The 25,641-nt window shown below is 38.8% G+C and overlaps 2 protein-coding genes across 2 annotated transcripts in view; one reads left to right on the top strand and one right to left on the bottom strand.

The window, feature by feature from the left end:
* Positions 1 to 25,641, top strand: part of pcxb (pyruvate carboxylase b) — a 248,629-nt gene that overhangs the window by 132,102 nt on the left and 90,886 nt on the right. The window lies entirely within an intron of this gene.
* The window catches only part of LOC108267639 (leucine-rich repeat and fibronectin type-III domain-containing protein 4), a 42,756-nt gene continuing 22,915 nt past the window's right edge, over positions 5,801 to 25,641 (bottom strand). Inside the window, exon 4 of the mRNA XM_017471917.3 lies at positions 5,801 to 19,378. Within this exon, the coding sequence (XP_017327406.1) occupies positions 18,205 to 19,378 (1,174 nt within the window). The 3' untranslated portion in view covers positions 5,801 to 18,204. The remainder of the gene's footprint in view (positions 19,379 to 25,641) is intronic.

Here is a 25,641-nt window from a genome sequence, read left to right on the forward strand (position 1 = left end):
TTATCCAAAGATTTTTAAAATAAATTTCATACCGTGACCAGGAATTGAACCCAGGCAATGAGAGCGCCGAATCCTAACCTCCAAAAAACAGTTTGGTTGTAGTAAACTCTTTGGTTACTGTTCAAAGTTTTGTGTTCCAATCAGAGCCTGCTCCGTGTTTTTATGAGCTGAGCAAACATTTTACATTATTACATCATTAAAATCAGCTTACTTTGTGTCAATAATCAGTTTGATTGTAGCATACTTCGTGCAGTCATACGTCACCTGACTCATTTGCCTGATCTTCACGGTACTTTAGACCATGATCGAAACGCAGACAACAAATGTCTGGAGGAACCAAATGGTTCCTTGAAAAAAGTTGTTCCAGGAAATTTCGGTGGAAAAGCGGCTAATGATAGCTTAGCTGTGCCTCCCCTTGGCTAACGCCACCAAAACTAGCCTAGTTAGAAAAGTTTTATATTTTATCGGTTTTGTAGTCCTACAAACAGTGACAACACCTGAGGCAAGTTTTATGATAAAACCAAGTTTTTCTGATCATGTCATACACGTGCTAAAATTACTGAAGTAACTGAGTTTCCCTTTGTAGTGTAGATTTGATAGGTTTTGAAAGTAACATGAAAGTAAAGTAATTAGTAATCTGATTACTTGTTACATGCTGTAATGAGTAATGTAATCACATTACAATATTAAAGTAGTAATTAGTAATCTGGAGTGGATTACTTTTTTTGAATAACTTACCCAGCACTGGTAATAACATGACATTTTGTGAAAGAAATAATATGACGTTTTTCTTATATCAATGTGATCTATTCACGTAATAACATGGCCTTTTTCTAGAAATGACGTGGAATTTTCATGTAATAACCAGATATTTTTACTGACGATATATTACGTTGTGTGCTACATGGTTAGGTTTGAACATGACTGATACTAAAAGGTTAAACCTGAACCCTGAAAACCAGCCTTAAATCATTATTCCTCCACTGCCATCACCACAGTTGGCTTTAGGAATTGAGCCAAATGATAATCTCCAAGCATCCACCAAACTTAGACTCTTCTGTCAGTCTGGATGATACATTACTTAAGAGAATGAGCTTTACAGCACTCTAGCCAAGACTTGGTATTGTGCATGCTGGTTGCCGTGTGCACAATTTAACAGCTGTGTCAGGAAATCCACATATGCTAAAGAGCCAAACACATTCAGTAGATAGGCATCTGGATACTTTTGGACATGTAATGTACTCTTTTTTTCTCTTTAATTAGTACCGAGCAGTTAGGAAGGTATGTAAATGGTTTGTACCATTAGTTTACCATTGGTCCATCAAATGTATTATACATTTATACTACATTAGAGTTGAATTCTTGAATCTGGTGATTGATTGAGATACTGATAAAATGATGTTGCGATACTTTCTATAACAACAGTACTGATAATAGTGCTGGCTGTAATTCAGATCAAAGGATATATTAATGAGCTATTGTTTCTATAGTAACAACTTATTCAACGGGATTTGTACTGTAGACAAGCTGAACAATATAAGGTGATTAATAATGAATAAAAATATGTCATTATCTAACAATGTGTCTAACAAATATATATATATATATATATATATATATATATATATATATATATATATATATATATATATATATATATATATATATATATATATAACAAATATATCATTGTTGATATGGTGAAGGTTTCTGTGAGGAAATGTTCATTTAACATTTATGGGAGGAGTCATGGTGTCAGTGCTTTGTAATTGTTATTAAAGTTCCTGCCACTTTTGCTACTGTGAATCCTAACAGCACCGCAGGACTTTTGCTCCTGCTCTTGTGAGGACTTTTGCTAGTGTGAATCCTAACAACACCACAGCCATCCGTGAGAGGAAAACTTGCCGTGCTCTCTGGGTGGGAGAGATGACATACTCGCCCTGTCAAGTGATACTAGTCAGTTACTGGTGTCTGTGGACTCATGCATGCAGACAAGGGAAGACAGCGCTTTCCTCTGAGTGTGTTATACTGCCCTGTGATGCTGTATAAGTGGCAGTTTGAAAAGATGCAGTTGGTTGGCTTTAAGTGTCTTGGAGGAAACACGTGCTAGCCCCACCCTCCTCAGTTGGTAGATGCTGTGTGATAGCAATAGAGCTGAATAGTGTTTGGGAAGACCAAGCTGGGGAGAAAATGGGAGAAGCATGAAGGGTTAGATAGCATGTAATTAGAAACTGTAGTCACCTCTGCACATGACTTAAAGGCAGGACACAATGAACAAATTGCAGTATAAGTCTTATTATGTAAGACTATGTGCACTAAGTGACCACCATTAAAAACTTCAAGTACAGCTTTGTGTCTTTCTAACAACAGTGAATATTCTGTAATCAGTCGATGTCTCTGACTGTCAGAATTTTTTTTCTGTAGTCAACTAATATTGTGTTTCAAATAATGTTATTGTGGTTTCCTTAAGCCATTTAGAAATCCTAGATCCCCTACATTAAGCTCATTCCTCTGTAGTTACAGAGCACTCTACGACCATGCTCATGTGATTTGATGTGAGTTCATTCAGTGGTTAGCATACTGCAAGACCCATTTGGGAGCCTCTGTACACCCATAGCTTTCCACTGTTTAATTTTTCATCATTGCTTTCTGATGTCGATGTGGACAATTACAAATTGTTGTGTTCAAAATGAATTTTAAATATGAAACATGTTTAATAAAATACAGGTATAAAAGTTGTTTTAGATCAGAGACACGCCAACTGTGTATCTCTGATCTAAAAAAACTTTTAGGTATGTGATGTGGTTATTACTATTATATAATTATTATTCTACTACATGGATCACCTGTCCAATGGACAAAATCATCTCAGAATAATATATTATGTGATATATGATATATGATAATTTGGATCAAATTAAGTGTGTCTGTTTGCTTTAATAATTTGTGCTCATTTTCGATGAGAGAGAAACATATTTTATGTAAAATAGACGTAATAAATACTTTTAAATAATTGCATTTAAACATTCTATCACACACAAAGGATGTTTTTGGTTTTTTGTTTTTTTTAGCCTTATTTTCTGTGCCAGCACACTTGAAAAGATGTATGTGATATGCATGTATAATGCCTAAATATGTGTGACGTGTTAAAAAAACACACATGCAAAAAAAATTCTAAATTAATTAAAGATTCCCTGAAATGTTCTCAATTTTCTCCATTTCCTACTCTCTGACCTTCATTTTTGTTGCGTTGGATCATTGATCTGCATTGATATTTGCTTCTTTGAGATCAGAGACAGAAAAACAGGCTGCAGCTGCAGCGGTGTTGATTGTTTTTACTTCCATTTTGTTATGGCTGATTGAACTGATTGCTTTTGTTGACACGGTTGTTAATTGTCATGAATACCGTACTTAATTGAAACTAGAAATAGAACTTTCTGTGTCTCCTTTTAAGTTTTCTTTCCTCTCCATCTCACAACCCAAAACCAAAAACTCTTTCTTTGTGCACTTTAATGCCCTTCTAGTTCACCTCTTTAATGTACCCCTGTATTTTCCTCCTCCATCTACTCAGTGATCCATTTGTCCATTTCTTTAACTCACATTGATTAAAGCTCTTTTTGTATTCAGCCAGTGCCATTGTCACCAAATGAAACAAATTCTGCAGACATCAGGCCTAGTTCTATTTATTTCCTTTTATTTATTTATCCTGACGAGACTGCTAAGTGCCTCTCTATCAAACTGTATGCCATTATTACCACCAGCAAATTATGCTGTTGTGGCCCAAATTGCTGAAAGCCAGCATAAACAAGCCATTAACAGGAGACAGGCATGTCGAATGGGTTTGTTGTTAAGCGGATGATTCTGATTAAATATGTAAAAGGGTTGGTTCATGTCCAGCACCCATGGCTTTTGTGTTTAGAATATAAATATATAAAATCATTGAATGTACAATGAATTGCCTTTGTTGCATTACCGTTGTTCATCTGGAGGATCATATATATATTGTATATATACGCCATAGGTTCGAGTTCCAGTGGCTACTACAGTTTTGCTGCAGCGTTCAGCACTTTGCTGTTGCTGCACCGTGTTTTTAAATGATTAGCATGCATGCCATGCAGCTCAACTGTGGAAAGCTGTTGATTTCCTGCATTAGTGCAAGCTAGCATCTCTGGTGGGGAGTTAGCGCAGCAGGAGAGCTGACAGGAGCAGGCCACGTTTTTGGCTGGACTGATGGAGCCCTGCAAGCATGGCAACAAAGTCAGACAGCAGGAGAAAGCCAGGCAGGGGGGAAACTGAAACTAGATGTATCATTGCCAGGGGCGGGCCATAGTTCATGAAAGTATAACAATGTGAGAGGATTTGAGCTAAAGCTATAAAATGTATTAAGAAAAGAGGAAGAGGGTAGAATCTATGAAAGGACGCAAAATAAATATGACTGTTTAATAAGATAAGTGAAAGCGAAAGCAAGAATGGATGGCTGACCTAAAGATTGATGACTTACAAGAAGGTGGCTTATGGAGCTCTCAGTGCTTACTTATGTTAACTGGTGACACTATTTTATATAGTAATTAAGTGGGGGAAAAGTGTAAATACAACATAAAAATAACACTAAACATGTAAAGTACTGTACTGTTCCAATATATGACACAAGTAGAAATTATTAAGGCTCTATATAAGTTAACATAAATGAAATATTACAGTTACAATTAGTGCTTGGGTCAGTGCATGGTCCTTCTTTTTTTATTTTGGCTCATTAATAAGTATTTATTTCTTATTTGTATGTTTGTTTGTTTGACTAACTTTAAAACATTACTACACACCATCTCTTAGTTGATACTTTGCAGTTAACTTATACTACACTGTAATAATGATTATTTCTTTGTAATGTTGTTTAATTGAGAGTCATAAATCACAAAAAATGTTTTAATCCATGTTTTTTTTTTCTTCATTCACATTTTCCGATGTGTTGCACTTCTCATATAAAGGTAAATATGGGTGAGTGGTGGGTGTAGGATGTAACAGAAAGCATAGTCGATGAGACAGAACAACAGACAAGACAAGACAGGAGATGTGAGATGGACATAGAACTTATCAGGATGGTGGGTTGGGGAGAAGTAGTTGGAATGTTGGCTGAGTTAATATGTATAACGCAAACTTTGGTTTCTGTGAATGTTGTGTGTATGTGTGTGTAATTTAGTTGCATGTGTTTGTGAGCATTATGTTTGAGATGTGTAGTCAGGCTTTGATTATGTGGTTTGTCTGTATTGTTATCATATTTATCCATGTTTTTTAAAGTCACCCATTGATTTTGCTGGCACACTCACCCCATACGAGAGTGGTCATATTTATTACATGGAGTGCATCCAATGCTTATTAGTTTAAATAATATCTACCATGCAGGCAGCATGGTGATGCAGTAGATAGTGTTTCCATCTCCAGGGTCCCCAGTTTGATCCCGATGCTGGGTTACTGTCTGAGCATTTTTGCACATTCTCCCCATGTCCACATGCTTTTCCTCTGCTTTCACCAGGTTCAAAACACCAGTAAGTAGACTGGCTACTCTAAATGAACCCTTAATTTAAATGAGTGTGGGAATGTACAGTGGGGGAAATAAGTATTGGATGCGTCAATATTTTCTTCAGTAAATATATTTCCAATGAGGTTATTCACATGAATTTTTTTACCAGACATCAGTATTAACTCAAGAAATCTGGAAGTATTTACAACATTAAAGTCCATAAATAAAGTTTTTATATTTCCAGATTTCTTGAGTTAATACTGATGTCTGGTGAAAATTTCATGTGAATAGCCTCATTGGAAATATATGTTCTGAAATATTTTTTGATGTGTTCAATACTTATTTCCCCCACTATATGTGTATGGCATCCCATTGAGGATGAATTCCCACCTGACCCCCAGTGTTCCCGGGATAGGCTCTGGCTCCACCACTACCTTGACCAGGATAAAGCACTTGCTGAAATTGAATGAATGAATATCATACATGAATGATGTACTACATAATCATATCATTCCAATGGCAGCTTTGAAATGTGTGTGAGCATATTCATGAAAAAAGATAAAGCAACCATTATGGTGAAAACTGATAAGGGCATACTGTATTAGACAAATAAAATTTGTGACAGTTCATTGTTCCCCATTGATTTCCACTGGATTTAGCTTGAGGTCCAATAGATACTGCCAATAATATCAAAAATAATATATAACATTAAGAGTTAGAAAGACCAGAACCAGTCTTTGAGTAATTCGATTTGAACTGGGTCTATTTCTATAGCAAAATCTAATATTAATTCCAGAGTAAAGACTTTCCTGTTCATGTGTGTTAAAAGATAAGTAGTCATCTACCCAGCTGCCCAGGGCTTTATAAGATGGGACACTCAACAGGAGATCATTTAGAGAATAGAGGGTTATGCTGTCTTAGTTACGGCATTTGCCAGATGTCCTCTGGCATGGAAGCTGTTTGAAATCCTATGAGGGCTTTTGAATTAAGTTAAAATTGCTCTGAATTGCTAGGGGCACAGAGCAGCCATGAGAATAAATTAACTTTAACAGAATTTTAGATAGAAACAAATGTTTGATATTGGGGGATAATATTTCCTTTTGCTAGAGTTACTATTTCACAAAAAGATTAACAAGAACTGTCTGATATACTTTACATATAACTCCTGTAAAAGTAATCTTATTGAGCACATGTGTGTACAGAATTTAGCTGACCTGCTTCTATCATAAGGGTTAATGAGAGAATAATGAATTAAATGCCTTCATAAATTAGCTTGCACCTGGTTGTGGTAATGTTATTCCTTGGCAATGACAACTGAATGAAATGACAACGGTATGTACTTGTGAACATTGTAGATTTCAGGTAGCAATTTAACATTTAACCCTTTTAAAGCTCAAAAAGCACAAGATTTAATTTTCTGTCTTTGGTCCGAGTTGATTTCCTCTGCAGAGGCTCTGGGGGAAGATATTGAAAATCCACTCTCGCTTAGTGCAATCTTAAGCAGGTTTTTTTTTTTTTTTTTAATGCTTTATTTGTGCATAAATTCAAGTTACTGTTCTAGTAGTTTCCACAGATTAGATATATTGTTGTCATGACAACTGCTGTAGTTTAATAAGGGATAATGTAGTCACCTGGTCATTATAACAAAATAAACATCAGGGTGCTCAGAATACAGATTCGGATTTATACAACTGATTAGAGTATTCCATTGAGCTATATAATAAGGTATATAAAGTATAACATAAGGAGGTTCCGCTAATCACTGAAATAGATCTTGTAGCGCATCACACAATCGGGATATAAGTACCAGCGTCCAAACAAATTGGCAAATGACTCAATCTGCACTGATTGCCCAGGATAGTTGATTGGCATTACGCTTTACCATGCTGACACTGAATCCAATGTTAATTGTCCAGTTGGTGTTTGGAGCCAGCATGGCAGTCTAGAGTTAGGAATAACAACAGATGTGTTCCGTAACGGCTACATTGCATGATATTATCTGTGTTAATTAAGCACTCAGAGACAATGGAAATCTGTGGCAGCTGGCTCCTATTTTGTTCTGTTGAGATACTTTACATTTACACAGAAATCCATTCAGCAGTATCTGCGCAACCACTCTATATATTCATATTCAATTTATTATAATAGTGCACATTGCATGGTCACGTTATAAGCAGTATGAAGATATCAACAATGTCATATAATCAGAGTTTCATTCCAAAAAAACGTGTTTTTCAATGACAGTAATTTTAGTTAATACGCTTGGGTTGTTTGCTTCAGTAGAAATTAAATGTGCTCTAATTCTATTTTAATTGAATTTTAATGTTTGTTATATAATAATAAGATTAATTTTTAAAAATATTTTTGTGTTATATTTGTAACATTTCTTTGAGCCAGAGGCAGATGGATGTCCATTACTAGGGTCAGAACACAGACAGATAGAAATATGGAAACATATCCATATGGGGCGGCTGTGGCTCAGGTGGTCCTGTGGATTAGGGTTGTCCACTAATCGTAGGGTTGGCGGTTCAATTCCCAGCCCACATGCCGAAGTGTCCTTGGGCAAGACACTGAAACCCAAGTTGCTCCCGATGGCAAGTTAGCGCCTTGCATGGCAGCTCTGTTACCATTGGTGTGTGAGTGTGTGAATGGGTCAAAGAGAACCAGTGTAAAGCACTTTGTAGACCGGTAGCTTAGGTTAAAAAGGCGCTATATATGCAGACCATTTACCATTTATACCCATAATCATATCCAGATACTCAGAGATCAAAACCTAGGAAAAAGCTAAACTTAAAAAACCAGAACCACAGTAAAAAGGCTAAAGACTACTCATAAAAGATTTCACACAGAGACATAGGGGGGAAAAAAAACAGGTAATAAACACAAACACATGAGACCTGAGGAGAATAGCAAATAAACATTATGAAATTACATAAATATCCAAGACCTTGGTTAAGCAGGCACTTTTTCCCCAGAAATTACAGGACAGCGTAACAGATACTGTGTCATCAGGCAGGCATGGCCTATTTTGAGAATCTGCATAGGTCAACTATGCACAGTTTGGGAAGAAAAGCCATTTGCCGCAGATAGTTCTCTGTCCATGTTCACAGAAATTTTACATTCATTCTGCTATAACTTCAGATACCTGTCTGTGATCACAGGGGTTTCGTGCCAAATACCATTTTCATTAAGACTGCTGTAACTTCAGATACATGTCCATGATCACAGGGGTTTCATGCTTGAAAAATATTCAGTTATGAAATGCTTGTTTCACTAAAATATACCTCTGGAATTTAGTGAATACCACCTTGGTTAATAACAAATCTATGCAACATTTAACCATTCTGACTGGACCAAATATTTACACAGAGAATAAATAAATAAGCATTCTTCATAAATACATATATCATTTTTTATAATGTAAAAATTTCAGTTCCACTGAAATATTAGACCATGCAAAGGTCTAAAAACACAAAAGTGTATTTTCTATGCAGTGCATAGAACTCCTGACCCTTCAGTAGTCAGACATAAGGCAGTAAATCGATATAAGATTGGTGTCTGATCATCTCATGGTGGACCACAATACCAAAGCATGCATGTACACAGCTCTACAGTGAATAATATGATTGGCAAATTGGAAAATTTGATTGGAAAGGGGAAAATGCTGCATAATGTTGAACTTGATTGTGGTGGAATTTCTCATTCTGATCTGTATTACTGTAGTGTTTTGTATCCTCATGCCAGAACAAATAGGTCGGGGTCTAAGAACACGATCAACCTAAATCCCTGTGAGACAGCAGTTCATACAATATGGTACAGCAGGAAAAATGTACATGTTGATGTTTATTTTTAAGTGCTTGGTGAAGAGGCGTGGCATCAGTCTCTATTTGAAAATAGGCAGTGAATCAGATGTTCAGACATCCAGGGGAATTTTATTCCACCACTTGGTGCCAGTATGATACATGTCTTCTTTGTATCTTGAGAGATGGTGGGTCAAGTTTAGCAATGCTAGATGCTTGAAGAGTGCATGATGCAGAGTGCCTTCAGGTAGGTGTGCACTGGTCCATTTATGGCTTTGTAGGCAAGCATCAGTGTTTTACATTTGATGCAGGTAGCTACAGGAAGGCAGTGCAGTGAAGGCAGAAGTTGGATGGTGTGAAAGAACTTGGGAAGATTGGAAACAAGTCAAGCACTGGCAATCTGGATTAGTTGAATAGACTGGATGGCGCTAAGGGGTAGATCTGGCAGAAGCGAGTTGCAATAGTCCAATATCAAAATAATAATGTACTGAAAAAGCACCTGAGTGGTCTCTATGGATAGAAATGTCCAGATCCTGCTGACGTTGCAAAGGAGAAACCTGCATGGCCTAGTTAGGTTTGGTTGACAGTTGGATGTCCAGAACTACCTTCGTGTTGTGTAAATTGTTAGTACATTATGAATGTCATACTGTACATTCAAGTCACTTAGTAAATTCTTTCAACCAGAATAATGACTTGCTTTAGATAAGAAGGATGACACATGTTGTTCAAAATAGCATAATAAACTTATTAATCATGCTCAAACTTGCCCAGTGTCAATCAACCGGTTTACTTAGATATACTGTAGATGTAGAGCAATATTGATAAGAATAACAGCTAGTAGTGTCTTTGTTTGGTATTATTGTCTTTCTAATAGACAATATTAAACATTATAAACTAATGAAATGTGAAAATTCTAACACTTTAATGTCCCCTGGTGTTGTGTAACAACAAATTCATGTTAACATATCATTTAGTAACTACAATATATTATTCAGTACCTACAGTAAAGTTAATTGGTGTGGAATGTACGTTGGTCTTTACTTACTGATGGCTTCTGGGAGTTTAAAGGACTTATTTACATTTAATGCTGATCTTATTTAAAATAAAATAAAATTTAAAAAAATACAATTGTACATATTTGAATGAGTATGGGTGGTTTTGTAATATGTGGTTTGATTCCATATATCCAAGCTCTAACCTCTAACTTTTTTCATTCAGCCATTCATCTTTATTAACTTCTTTACTCTAATCAGGGTCAGGGTGGATCCAGCCTAGCCTGCAAACACAGTGCACAATGTGGGAATACACCCCAGATGGGATGCCAGTCCATCCCAGGGCACAATGGACTCACACAGTCACACACTCATTCATGCCCAGGGGCAATTTAGCAAACCAAGCCACAAACCAGCATGTTGTTGGAACATTTAATATGCAGAGAACCCAGTGTAAACCCACAAGAACACAGGAAGTGCATGTACTGTACAACTTCACACAGAGAGTAACCCGAGCTCAGGATCAAGCTAAAGACACTGGTGTTGAACGAATTGAGTTATATAAATTGTTACAAATTTGTCATATCTAGAGCCTGTAAGTTTTGGAATGAGACCCTTCAGTTGTGTACTTTAGTAGAGTCATCCAGATAACAAGTGGCTCTCCATGTACGCCTCGTTCCTGGCATCTAGCTTGGTATATTGTGCCAACATAACTGAACACTGCACTGATGTGGAAAAAGTGGTGTTGATGTGGTCTCAGCAGCAGTAGAGCCCTGGCAGAGGCTTCAAAGCTCCTCTGACTGGAGACGTAGGGAAACAGAAGGCGTAGAACAGAGTTGCCAAGCCCATATTGACAGATTTTGTTCTGGGCATGCTGTGCTGTATAGAATAGCTACACAGTGTAAGAATACCATGAGTAAGAACATTGCATAGATGTTCATGGAGTTTGGAAATGAGGATATGTAATTAACTGATGGTTTACCTTATTTGTCTGTGTGTTTTCTTTTTAATTATGAAAATTGGGCCAGGATTTTGCTGCAGGAAATGTGGGGGAAGGTGAGATATTTTACCTCCTGGCTCTTGAGCAGTCACCCTGCCAGTCACAAATACACTCTCTCTCCACTCTCTCACACTTGCTCAGCTTCTTTCTTCACCATGTCTACCCCTGTTACTTGCTCTCGGTCTCTTTCTCACTCATACACAAACATGCACGTACACACACACACACACACACACACACACACACACACACACACACACACACACACACATACACCCACACATACCGAGAGAGAGAGAGAGAGAGTGAGAGAGAGAGAGAGAGAGAGAGAGAGAGAGAGAGAGAGAGAGAGAGAGAGAGTCATTACGAGAAGGTCAAATTGATGGTTGGGCTGGCTTAAACCTTAATAAAACACCAGGATCGAATTACATACCAGTTACTACACAGGCCATGGTCATTATATCTGTGTGTGTGTGTGTGTGTGTGTGTGTGTGTGTGTGTGTGTGTGTGTGTGTGTGTGTGTGTGTGGCATCTTGACTGACGTTACACAGTAGGTCAAAATTGGAGCCAACATCTGCACAGTAGACACCTTAGAGGGAGAACATGTGCAGTAGATATGGCTGGTCAGACAGTGCAGCCCTCTCTCGTCCACCATTATCGGTCATGGACAGGCCCCTTCTTCATGCTGGTAGCATGCACGTTAAAAGTTATTACCTTAAGTGCAACTTAAGAAAGTGCATCGAACACTATCTCAGAGTTGTAAGCATTATTAATTAATTGATCTGTAAAATGCTAAATTGTAGTCGTGTAATTTGTGCACATATATTGTTTTTATTGTTGTCAAGGAAATATTATAGAGCTTTGAAGCATGACTGACTATGCTACTTTTGCTAGCCAGCTGACATTATTCATCATTTTAGTCAAAGTATTGTAAGTATAAGTAACTAATGTAAGGAAGGTACCAACTAAAAATATACTGGTAAACAGTAGTCATCATGTAAATGCAACACAGCCTACATTTAAATCAAAATTATTCAACCCCCATTGTAAATCAGGTTTATTGTCAAAATTTACAGACTTTCAACTGTTTGCAATGAACAAATCAAACAAAAGCAACTGAAATATTTCAACACAACGAATGCTTCAAGTGGTTTCCCCAAATTCAACTGAAAATGCAACTTATAATGGTTTCTCCAGTTTCAAAATTATTCAACCCCCTGAATAGAATCCCTCACTACGGCATAAATATGCAAAATAGGTTTTGTCTCAAGCACACCTGATGCAACTAATCAAGATCTTCATTAGTTGCACAGGTGGGCTTGAGCTGGAACACATGAAATACCTGAACTGGCTAGGGGTAGAAAATTTATTAAATACCTGGACGGGGCAGAAAAAGGAAGCTATCAACAGCTGCAACCAGATTTCTGAGAAGGCAGGTTGTGAAAACCCCTCGAGTGACTGCAAAAGACCTGCAGCAAGACTTAGTAGCAACAGGCACTGAGGTTTCAGTGAACATAGTAATGGGCGTAGTAAACACAGAAGGTTTCCATGCCAGAACTCCAACACATACACCACTACTGACCCAAAAGCACAAGAAAATTGGGCTCAAAATCATATAAATAAGCCACAGAAGTTTTGGGATTCTGTTCTGTGGAGGAATGAAACTGAACTTTTCTGGAGGAAAAAGAATGAAGAAAGAACACTCTGTCCACAGTCAAGCATGGTGGCGGCTCGGTGATGCTCTGGGGCTGCTTTGAATGCTCTGGCACTAGAAAGATGCAGCGTGTGGAAGGCAAGATGGATTCACTGAAGTATCAGGAAACCCTAGGAGAAAACATCATGCCATCTGTGAGGAAGCTGAAGCTTGGGCATCATTGGACCTTCCAACAGGACAATAATCCCAAGCATACCTCAAATTCCACCAAGGCTTGGTTGCAGAAGTCTTGGAAGATTCTACAGGGTCATCACAGTTACCTGGCTTGAACCCCGTAGAAAATCTGTGGTGGGATTTGAAGAAGGTGGTTGCAGCACGCAAACCCAAGAATATTACTGAACTGGAGGCCACTGCGCATGAGGAATGGGCCAAGATTCCTCAGGAACGCTGCCAGAAGCTGTACATCTCGTTTGCAGCAGGTCATAAAAGCAAAAGGGTGCTCTACTGAGTATTAAAGATTCTTGCCATGAAGGGGTTGAATCATTTTGAAACTGGAGAAATCATTATAAGTTGCATTTTCAGTGGAATTTGGGGAAACCACTTGAAGCATCCATTGTGTTGAACTATTTCAATTGCTTTTGTTTGATTTGTTCATTGCAAACAGCTGAATGTTTGTAAATTTTGACAATAAACCTGATTTGCAATGGGGGTTGAATAATTTTGATTGCAACTGTATTTTGCAGCTCTCTCTGACAACTGCAATAAGTTACATGTCTGAATGGAGAAGTGTGCCATTTTATGTTCCGCTTGTTCTCTTGGTGCAGTTCATTTTTAAAAAAAGGCGTGCCAAGCTACTTTGAGTGTTAGCTAAGGTCAGTAGTAAATTGTCTTATAATTTAGCCAGAGTTAGCTGCCTTGGTTCATTCCATCACTTTGTTCACTCATGTTAGTTTGCTATTTAGAAAATTAGTAAATGAGCTAGTTTAGGCATGAAAGCAGGGCCGGTTTTAGACATTTGGAGACCCTAGGCAAAATTTATGTTGGAGGTCCCACACTCCCCTCTTCCCTTCCACCTTTCCCTCCCATTATTTGGGATAACAAACAGTTATGCCTACTCTATACAGTAAAATGAAAAGAAAAAAATACAAGACAACATTACACTGCCAACAAATAATTACAGATGAACACTCCCTGGACACCACTTCAGTAAATGAACATCAGTGCCTTTATCGTTTTTTTTCCTAGCTGGGTATGGACAGGATTTCCCCCATTCTACTGAACCAACATAGACTGAAGTCATATTATGTATTGCAGTGCAATACCTTAAATACTCAGACTATATACACAAATCAGCTGCTAGTGGAAGTGAAAGAGACAAACTACTAAGCAGAAAGAATATTATATGTATTGTTATATTTAGTTTTCAATAAATTTAACAACCGTATTTATGATTTGAAAACTAAAATGAAGTATTATGTTGAAACAGTAATGTAAACATCAGCTATAGATATACAGACAGTCGAGGTACCTTTTTGGAAAAATACTGTGGTGTGTTTGCTCTGTGACTTTGAATACAAACTTCTTTATTTTTACTTTCGTATTTTCTAGTCAGCTCCTGACGCAATGTCATTGACGGCGCTCACGCTCTTTTGTACTCAGAATAAACCGGCAAATGATCTCTTCTGAAATGACGCTGATCGACAAAACAAAGCCCAGTTTATTTTTAGAATATGTTGCACTCACTCCAAAATAGATCATGAGGACTCACATACCTGCATCACAAGCTGCACGCTCTTTGTGTGTCTGTTTAGCCTTTAGCTTAGCAGCCTCCGGAAGATGTGTTTGTTTCTGTGCCATCATTAGTCACTGACTTAAAGTCAGTCAGCTGCAGGAAAGTTGCATTTTTGCGTTTTGTTCATCATACCCTATCTCTTCATACATTCAGAGGGTGGGAACCAATTTGAAACCGTGACATTAATTGGTTTCACTACAGTTGAGTGAAAATTCATTTATATCCAATGGACAAAAAGCCTAGTCTTTTGCTGCCAATCTTGATTGGTGGACAAGCATATAGGGATGTTACGGCAATGGAGGGCCCCGCCTCCAAAACCGAGGCCCTAGGCAATTGCCTATATGTAGCGCCGGCCCTGCATGAAAATGAGTAGCATACCAGAAGAACTCCAAAGAACTCCCCTCTGATGGTCTGTTACAACAGTTTACAGCAGAACAAGAGAACAATTGTCAAGAGCTTCAGGATTGTGTTGGAAATTTGTGTGCACAATCTTGAGGCTTGACTGTCATGTGTTTAACTCTCCATCATTTCATCAACCATAGCCTTTTAATTATTATCAAATAACTGCTGCTGCAAAAAAAATAATAATAATAAAATAAATAAATAAATAAATAAAACATATTTATCAAGGTCAGCTGAACAGCAGAACAGTATTCTTGAAAATAATTTGTGTACATTTTTAAAAAGTTAATTTGCCTCGCACCTCCGGGTTGATCGTTTGATTCTCGCCTCCACCCTGTGTGGGTTTCTTTCGGGTACTCCGGTTTCCTCCTGCTTTCCAAAGGCATGCATGTAGGCTGACTAGCATCTCTAAATTGTCTGTAGTATGTGAATGGGTGTATGAATGTGTGCACGATTGTGCCCTGCGATAGATTGGCACCCGGTCAATGCAAAATTTTTACGAATCACAAACCGTGAGACTTTGTTGTGGAAGTGTTTGCTGACACTGATGTATTTTATGACTTGTTAAAAACACACTCCTTGGTGTTAATGCAGCAATGACAGTAAATGCTGCTGCTCACATGCACATCTAAAATTGGTTTGTTGTACATTTCGAAAATTCGACTAAAATAAGCAAGACATTTCAAAATCTGTAACTGGAATGAGTCTACGAGTCAGCCTAAGGAAAATTGTAGTGCAAATACTGCACATACTGTATATTGTATTCCATTATTTATTTGTCTTGGGTAAATATTCAATTCAATTCAATTCATTTTATTTGTATAGCGCTTCTTACAACTGACAGAAATATATAAATTTCCTAAGTCTAAATTTTAAATTGATCAGTTTGTCCCTAATGAGCAAGCCAGAGGCGATGGAAATGGTGGCAAGGAAAAACTCCCTGAGATGATATGCGGAAGAAACCTTGAGAGGAGGGTGAATATAGCTGCTTGCATTATGTGTGTGCATGTGTTAGGTTCCCAGTAATGCTATAAGTAAACACAGCAGGCAGAAGAGAACACAGCGTTCATTCACTAACACACTAACACACACGACACGCACATCTCCCCCATGTTTTACTCACCTCAACCATGCTTAAATATGCTTTATTGGCAATGCAATACATTCCCACTAAAAATAGCCCTTACACAGGCACTATAAACCCACTGCTCTCTTTCTATCCCTTTATCTCACTCTCTCTCTCTCTATTTCTCTTACACTTTGCCTTGTCTCTGTCCTCTGCCCTGTCGCTCACATCAGCAGTCTCCCAGATGCTCGTGTCCTTGTTTTCAGCCTTTCAGTCCACTGCTCTCTCTGTCTCACTCTGTCTCACTCTGTCACCCTGTAGATGATTACGTCTGAGAGCCTGTATGTGAGCGTGTTTTAGAGAGAGAGGGCCATCTTTCATTCTATATAGATAATTGCACAGACACTGGGGTTATCAGCCAAGAGTGAACAATATATTAGGAAGCTATCGAAATGGAAGGAACATGAAGCGCGTGCACACACACACACACACACACACACACACACACACACACACACACACACACACACACACACACACACATAGATGTGAAAGTACAATACTCAACTCCCTCCATTTTCCTATTCTTCTCAGAATCACATTAATTACACAATTAAAATGAAAACTCGTGAACTTATTTTTCTGTTTTATTTCATCATTTAGAATATCAAGTCAAGGTAACAATATTTACTTTGGCAAAATGGAAATCAAACAAAAACATTATCATCAGGATGGTTATTATTATCATTGAACTCGCTAATTTTGTTCGTTTTTTTTTTCATCTAAGCTCAATGATAATTACAATCATATTGATAACTAAAAGTCATGAAAGATTGTTGCAACAAAACTGTATTTTTCTTTTTAGCTCTATTATCACTCGTGAAAATTAGTAACAAAACAGACTTTCAAGGGATTTATACTCTCTTTGTTTCTTGCGCTCAGTTCTTTTTGTTTTTAATCTCTCGACATGGTCTTAATGACACCTTATAATATTTTAATGACCCTGTCCACAGTAACGGATCAATATCAGTTCGTCAGACCACAGTCTGCATGATTATAGTTAAATGGAGCATCACAGAAGTAAACAAAAGGAGTCTTCTTCCTTTTCCATATACACACTGACTGCCCCATATGCTCAGTCACACACACACACACACACAGACATACACAAACCGTAACTGATCCCATTCATCCTCAGTCAATGGCCATTTATTTGTCTATGCGCTAAATCTGTCCCCAATCATTTCATCATCATTCCGGTGCTGCATTTCACACCCATGCTTCTTTGTGTTGCTCCCAGGTTGCTGCAAAGGCTCTCTCTCTCTCTCTCTCTCTCTCTCTCTCTCTCTCTCTCTCTCTATCTATCTATCTATCTGCGGATCATATCCGATTGATTGGGCATGACTCGGCATTTCCAGCTGCGCCTCTGCTTCCATAATCCCAGTGACAGGATAGCTAATTGATCATTGCTCAAATGCCATCAGTCTGTCTCTTGGCCTGGGTGCATTAGAAGTTTTTTTTTTGTTTTGTTTTTTTGAAAATAGGCCAAATACCTGGCCTTTATTTAGCTCCTCTGTTCACACGTTATAGGCTCATTGGAGCGATTGAATTTCTGTGTTGGTTCAGAATCCACTTAGACACCAGTCCCGCAGGATATGCACCAATATGTTCTCTCTTTTTTAGTCCATTTGACATTAGCCTGATTCTTGACTCTGCTCTCCTTTTTCCTCCTACTTCCCTCCTTGTACCTTTTTATGTCTGTTCCTTTTTTCTACCATGACATCTTTTCTCCACCTCTAAATTCTCCACTCAACCTTTCCCTCAGCCTGTCTCCCACTCCTACGTATCAGACCTCACGTTGCACTCTTTAATGCGTGATCCCTCTTTCGTGATCCCTCTTTCATCTATGTCTGTCCACAGTCACCCCTCTCGTTTTATAAGGTCTCTTCAGTTCTTGCTTTGACGTGCAGCCCTTACTGTCTACACCACACTTTCTTCCAGTTCTTCTCCTTTATCTTTTGCCTTTACTTTCTCTTTACCTTTGTCTCTACTTTGCTCTGTATGTGTTCTGCTTGAAGGCATAGTGTTGGATTTGTAGGTGCGGATGGCGCCACGTGTATGTCTCACATGGAAATCCCCGCTGCCGCTGCTGGTGGTGGAGATGCTGTTCGTGGAGGCGCACTGGGCTAGCATGCCATGCAGTGACTGGCTCCGTTTGCTCCAGATGACACTCAGACGCTTGGCGTAACCATAGCAGGTTGTGGCCGCCATGTTGCCCATGTCAAATGAGGAGCTACGTCTATGCCGTGCAACACTTAGGCCTGAGCTCTGATAGGCTGTCTCTGAGTTACATCCGCTGTCTCTGCCTCCTCGGCCAACTATAACAGACCCACCTGTGCTGAACCTCCGATCACTGTGAGATGGGGGGACAAGGCTAAAGCTAGCCTGTTTCTCTATGTCCCTGTTTGTGGAATGGAGTTTAGAAAGTCCTGCCTCTGGCTGATATGACTGGCGTGGCAGTGTAGATGGGGCCGGCTTCTTGAGGGTGTAGTACATTGGCATTCGTTCAGTTTCTGGGGTATAAGGTGGAAGTGCCTTCTGTGATTCTACCCCTGCCTTTAGCTGCTCCAGATTTACTTTCGGCTTAGGCAGTGTTTGGGGTTTCAGAGTGGGAGATGATGACTTTGATGATGACTCCGCCCCTCCTACTGCACCTCTTTGTTTTTGAGGCAGCCCATTAGGTAAGACTACCATCATTACCTCTCCACTGCTATTTCTCTGTGAAAAAACATTGGCTGCTTTCCCTCGGGTTGACGAGTCTGATCCTGAGCATCCAACCTCTCCACTAGCGCCATGATGATTGTTGTGGTTACTGCAGACCCGGTGACGCACCATAAGCGCCACTGTAAACACCAGTAGTGTAACCACGACTACTCCTCCCACCAGGATGGTCAAGGTTCCACCCAGAAAGTGGGCCTGGAGTGAACGGCAGTCTGGGTAATTATCCTTGGTGCTGAACTGTGCACATCCAAGAACCTTTGTGGCAGCCATGGAGGTGACCGTGTCATCAAAAATGGCCAAAACACACAGGTTATAATCTGCTCCAGAGACCAGATTCTTCAGGAGGAAGCTGTTACTCGTAGAGGGCAGGATTCTGAAAAAGAGAAAGTGATAAAAGATTGAATTAGTGTTGGGATGCAGCAAAGTGTGAGGCCGGCAAAGAAAAGATGTCTGAAATGGGGAAGGAGTAAGACTGGAAGGTGAATAGGTGCTCAGTAGAGAGAAATTGATTTAATCAAGTGGTAACCTACAATAGAATTATGAAAAGAAAGCATGAATGTTAATGTGTAATAATTTAGCTGCTATCAGTGGGGACTGCTTAGGAGAATAGAACACCACGAGTGAGCCATACCAGAAGAAGTGTGATTATTGTACGTGAATGACCTGTAATAGAGAGACATGGAGAGGGAAGTAGGCAGGGGGTGGGTATAAGCCTTAGCAAAATATTGTACTGCAACAAGAAAAAAGTAAGCCATGAATGAGCACTCAGAGGAGTGTGAATGTGTTGATTCTCTTTTTGTTCACCTTAATGCTTCACTTTCCACTTTTTTTAAATGCACAGAGCATTGTGCCATTGTCACACAAATGCATAACTAGAATAATGGGTATGTGCAAGTGCTGGGAAAAACACATCCCTACAATTGCACACTTCTGCCTTTGACAACCCCCTCACCATGCCTCCCACACAGTTCTTTCTCCCTCCTTGTTCCTGCATTGCCTAGATCACTGAATTATTGTTTCTCTTCTAATTTCACCCATGCTTCCTTGCTGTGCTCATACCCTCTCTCTCAGACTAGATGACCTTACTGCCTTGTTCATGCTCTCCAGCTCATATGGTCTAATTTCTATGTATGCCTTCCTCTCCATAACCATGACTAATTTCCCATCTTCTAATTGTACACCAGTGCTTCATCATTGACCCCCCCCCCCCCCCACACACACACACACACACACAGACACACACACTTTCCATTTCCTTCCTATTCTTTCTGTAACCCTGTTTCGCTTCCATTTTCTTTTCTTCCTGTCTCATTCATTCACTTTCTCTCACTGCCCAAGTAACTCGGCCATTGAGGGTGGATTCTATTAAGCATGGTTCAGCTGTAAATTATGAGTTACTAGCCAAGGTCATCCAGCCTGTTCTCTAATATTTTTATATTTATGAATTCTCTGAGTCAATCCGCCCTTGTTTTGTTGTTGCAGTCTATGGAACAAATGCAAGAAATATTATTCAATATAAATGTTCTCTCCTGTAATATCAATACGGTGATCTTACTGACGTGTGTGTTAAAAGCTATTGACGAGTGTTTTTTTATTGAAACCTGTTTGACATATGGATGAATTTCAGTAATACACAAGTGGTCTAAAAAGATATGTATTGCATTTAGTGTGTATGCACCTTTTTCCTGACATCAAAATTTTCAAATGATTCAGGTGTAGTTAGTCTTAGTTATTTTTTTTTTAATAATATGAAATGGATGGTGGTTGCATACTGATTCATTTTACAAAAGCTTAGTTGAATCTTTACTAGTACCCCATTTTGTAACGCTTGCTGTACAGTAGATGATATGAGGCTATGACCAGAGGTTAGCTTATCTGGAAAATCAGTATTCCATATACTATATCGGTATTTCCAAACAAATTCAAGAAATTTGTTGGTAGAAAAGTTAATACTTCATACTCGCAGTAAGTATGTACAGTCAGTTACACACTACACCCGTACCTAATTACACACAACTGACTGTACATACTTACTTCAAGCACGAGGTATTAACTTTTTCTATCAACAAATGTCTTAAATTTATATATATATATATATATATATATATATATATATATATATATATATATATATATATATATATATATATAATCAGCCATTAATGTCTAAACCGCTGGCAACAAAAGTCAGTACACCCCTAAGTGGAAATGTCCAAATTGGGCCCAAAGTGTCAGTATCTTATGTGGCACCATTATTTTCCAGCACTGCCTTAACCCTCTTGGGCATAGAGTTCACCAGAGCTTCACAGGTTGCCACTGGAGTCCTCTTCCACTCCATGATGACATCGCAGAGCTGGTGGATGTTAGAGACCTTGTGCTCCTCCACCTTCCGTTTGAAGATGCCCCACAGATGCTCAATAGGGTTTAGGTCTGGAGACATGCTTGGCCATTCCTTTAGCAAGGCAGTGGTCATCTTGGAGGTGTGTTTGGGGTCGTTATCATGCTGGAATACTGCCCTGCGGCCCAGTCTCCGAAGCGGGGGGATCATGCTCTGCTTCAGTATGTCACAGTACATGTTAGCATTCATGGTTCCCTCAATGAACTGTAGCTCCCCAGTGCCAGCAGCACTCATGCAGCCCCAGACCATGACACTCCCACCACCATGCTTGACTGTAGGCAAAACAAACTTGTCTTTGTACTCCTCACCTGGTTGCCACCACACACACTTGACACCATTTGAACCAAATAAGTTTATCTTGGTCTCATCAGACCACAGGACATGGTTCCAGTAATCCATGTCCTTAGTCTGCTTGTCTTCAGCAAACTGTTTGCGGGCTTTCTTGTGCATCATCTTTAGAAGAGGCTTCCTTCTGGGATGACAGCCATACAGACCAATTTGATGCAGTGTGTGGCGTATGCTCTGAGCACTGACAGGCTGACCCCACACCCCTTAACCTTTGCAGCAATGCTGGCAGCACTCATACGTCTATTTCCCAAAGACAACCTCTGGATATGACGCTGAGCACGTGCACTCAACTTCTTTGGTCGACCATGGCGAGGCCTGTTCTGAGTGGAACCTGTCCTGTTAAACCGTTGTATGGTCTTGGTAACTGTGCTGCAGCTCAGTGTCAGGGTCTCGGCAATCTTCTTATAGCCTAGGCCATCTTTATGATGAGCAACAATTTTTTTTTCTGATCCTCAGAGAGTTCTGTGCCATGTTGAACTTCCAGTGACCAGTATGAGGGAGTGTGAGAGCATCGACACCAAATTTAACACACCTGCTCCCCACTCACACCTGAGACCTTGTAACACTAACAAGTCACATGACATAGGGGAGGGAAAATGGCTAATTGGGCACAATTTGGACATTTCAACTTAGGGGTGTACTCACTTTTGTTGCCAGTGGTTTAGACATTAATGGCTGTGTGTTGAGTTATTTTGAGGGGACAGCAAATTTACACTTTTATACAAGCTCTACACTCACTACTCAACATTGTAGCAAAGTGTCATTTCTTCAGTGTTGTCACATGAAAAGTTATAATCAAATATTTACAAAAATGTGAGGTGTGTACTCAGTTTTTTGTGAGATACTGTATATATATGCATGTATGTATGTGTGTGCGTGTGTGTGTGTGTATATATATATATATATACACACACACACACACATATACAGTCATGGCCAAAAGTCTGCAATCACCGACAATTTCATGCAATTTTTCGCAGTTAATTAGTTTTAGCTCTGTTTGGGCTAGCTATTGGGCTATATTGTGTCCGTTTGTGCTTCTTTCACCAAATATTGCATGGTAGTCGTGGCGTCTGTTGTGAAAGTTGTGAAGTTGTGTTTTTTTAAATAACAATTTATAGTTTTCTGCTGTAACAAAGCTTGCAAGAGTTGGTCTCTTGTGATTTCTTTTTGTTTTACTGATCTTGCAATTTGATATGCTGTTGTAATTTTATTACACAGTCACAGTCAAAAGAGCAACTGAACTTAAGTAGTTTCAAGTCACGATGCTGCAATGGATGACCGAGGGCAACCACACAGCAGATGGACAATGCAATATTAAAAGCTGTGAAGTGTTCTCCAAAAGCATCAGCTATAGTTGTTCGATCAAGATTGCCTTGATCTACTACAAAACGTCCAAGTTCCAGAACAATACACCGGAGGTTATTCAATGCAGGTCTGAAATCGTATCGGCCAGCACAGAAACCAAAACTTTCTGCAAAGAACATCAAAGATCATCTGGTTATCTGTCGCAAATACAAACATTGGAGCCCAGAACAGTGGGAGCGTGTAATGTTTTTTGACAAAAGCACCTTTACACAGTTCTACAGTTTTTGGCGGCACGTGAGAAGGCCACCAAAGCAAAGACATAACCCGAAGTACGTTATACCAACAGTGAAACAGGCAACGAAAGTTATGATTTGGGGAGCAGTACACAGTTCTGGGCGTGCAGAACTGTGGATTATGCCAAAGAACACAACAATTAACGGAATAGTGTATCTGAACGTATTGAAAGAGAAGCTGCCAAATTTAATCAACATTCACAATATCAGCCACTTCCAACAGGATGGTGCACCGTGTCATGGCACAAAGGCTGTCAAATCCTGGTTAACCAAGAACCACATTCCGCTGTTGGAACCATGGCCAGGAAGTAGTCCAGACTTGAACATCATCGAGAATGTATGGACAGTAATGAAGCAGAAGGTGTCTTAGTGCAATCCAAGTTCTGAAGCCGACTTGATCAAGTGCATCAAAGAAGACTGGGTGCATGAGATAACGCCGGACTTTTGCAAGAAACTAGCTAGGTCGATGCCTTGGCTCATTGAGACGGTTATAAGAAACAAGGGGTTTCACTGCAAGTACTAAGAACTGACAACGGTATGTGAACAACGCATTAAACAAGCAATAAATAATATTTACTGGATTTTGTTGTTGTTGTTGTTGTTGTTGTTGTTGTTGTTGTTGTTGTTGGCATGCTCTATAGCTGTTTATATGAACAAATATATAGTGATCGCAAACTTTTGGCCATGACTGTATGTATGTATGTATGTATGTATGTATGTATGTATATATATATATATATATATATATATATATATATATATATATATATATATATATATATATATATATAGTGTGTGTGTGATTAAGGATGGGTGTACTGTGAACATTACTCAACTTCCTTGATTTTGTGATTTAAAGCTAACCAGTGCTTCACTGCATTTTCTATTCAGTATTTGTATTCGATATTTTCCGTATGTCTTCAATAATTTGCATATGGTACTTTGACCAGTAACTCGTACAAACTCAGACGTGATAGCCTCATACATTTTATATTGATGACCACAAAACTCATACATAAATACAGTACATACTTAAATCTACTGCACAATGATCTGTGTGTCTTTTCAATTGCTGACAGGCAGATCAAAAAAAAAAAAAGACTAAAGAAATACACATTTACATATATTATTTAATCCGGCAGGAGCACAAAAGCAAATTGAAAACGGGGAACGAGATAAAGACTGCTAGGACTAATTGAATTGCAAGGCAAAATTCACTGACAAGTGAATGCATTAGAGTCTTAGCAGGAGAGCATAGCGGGGAATTGCAGTAGCTCAATCAGCGTTAGTCATATGACCCCCTCCAAATGACAGCCCAAACAGTGCACAAAGATTTGCTTTAGTTTAATATGCTACAGTCATCATCATAGCCCAAAAGGTTGATGTTCCATCTGTTAGGTGCATCATTCTTAAGTGGGCATGTCATGCTTGTGCAGCTGTTGTGAATGGCAGTTATATTATATTAGTAGCCTATATCAGGAAACTACAGTAAAAAAGGAATTGTTGTAGGTGGGTGGGGCAGTATCACATTTCCTGTACTGCCTGTAAAATAATGTTTTTGCTTTTTTAAAAATATTTATATACATACTATATGCAATAAAGATCTGAGAGAATATTAATACAGATGTAGAGATGGGTATGGGTGAAAAGAGGTTGCCCGTTTCAAAGTGGTTAATCAGTGTTAGCAGCAAAGGCTGACAGTTATAGTCAAGCAGATGTACCTTAGACATACTGACTAACTTGAAAACACTGACAGTTGATTTATACTATATGAGCCATATTCATAGTTGGCAGCCTAAACCACATCAATATTTATGCAGAGAGAGAGAAGCACCTGATTAAAAAAAATTTTTTGGATCCCCACTCAGATTATGGATGAACTACCTGTGTGTAGTTCATGGCTCCAAGGTTGCCTTTAAACACAAGTATTTGCATTTGTTTGTTTGTTTGTTTGTTTGTTTGTTTGTTTGTTTGTTTTTAAATCAGGGATAGAAAAAGCTGACTGAGGACAGAAATATTTTTTTTCTTTGCTATCAAGTCTAACATGTAACATGAAAGCAACAGGCAAACTGAAAAAAAGGTCAATTTGATTATACAGGAATGGCAAGATGGCAAGCACTGAAATGAACATCTAATAGGATGTAGAATATACAGTACAGTATATTGCTAATATATTGTTACATGAATAATCCTATTTGTATTTAGGCTATCACATGAATCACCGCAAATTAGTTTCATGTAAGAATATGGCTTCTCCCCTCATTATTTGGCAGCTTTAGTTACTCATGT

This window comes from Ictalurus punctatus, chromosome 7 (assembly GCF_001660625.3).
Source record: "Ictalurus punctatus breed USDA103 chromosome 7, Coco_2.0, whole genome shotgun sequence".
In the NCBI taxonomy this organism is placed as follows: domain Eukaryota; kingdom Metazoa; phylum Chordata; class Actinopteri; order Siluriformes; family Ictaluridae; genus Ictalurus; species Ictalurus punctatus.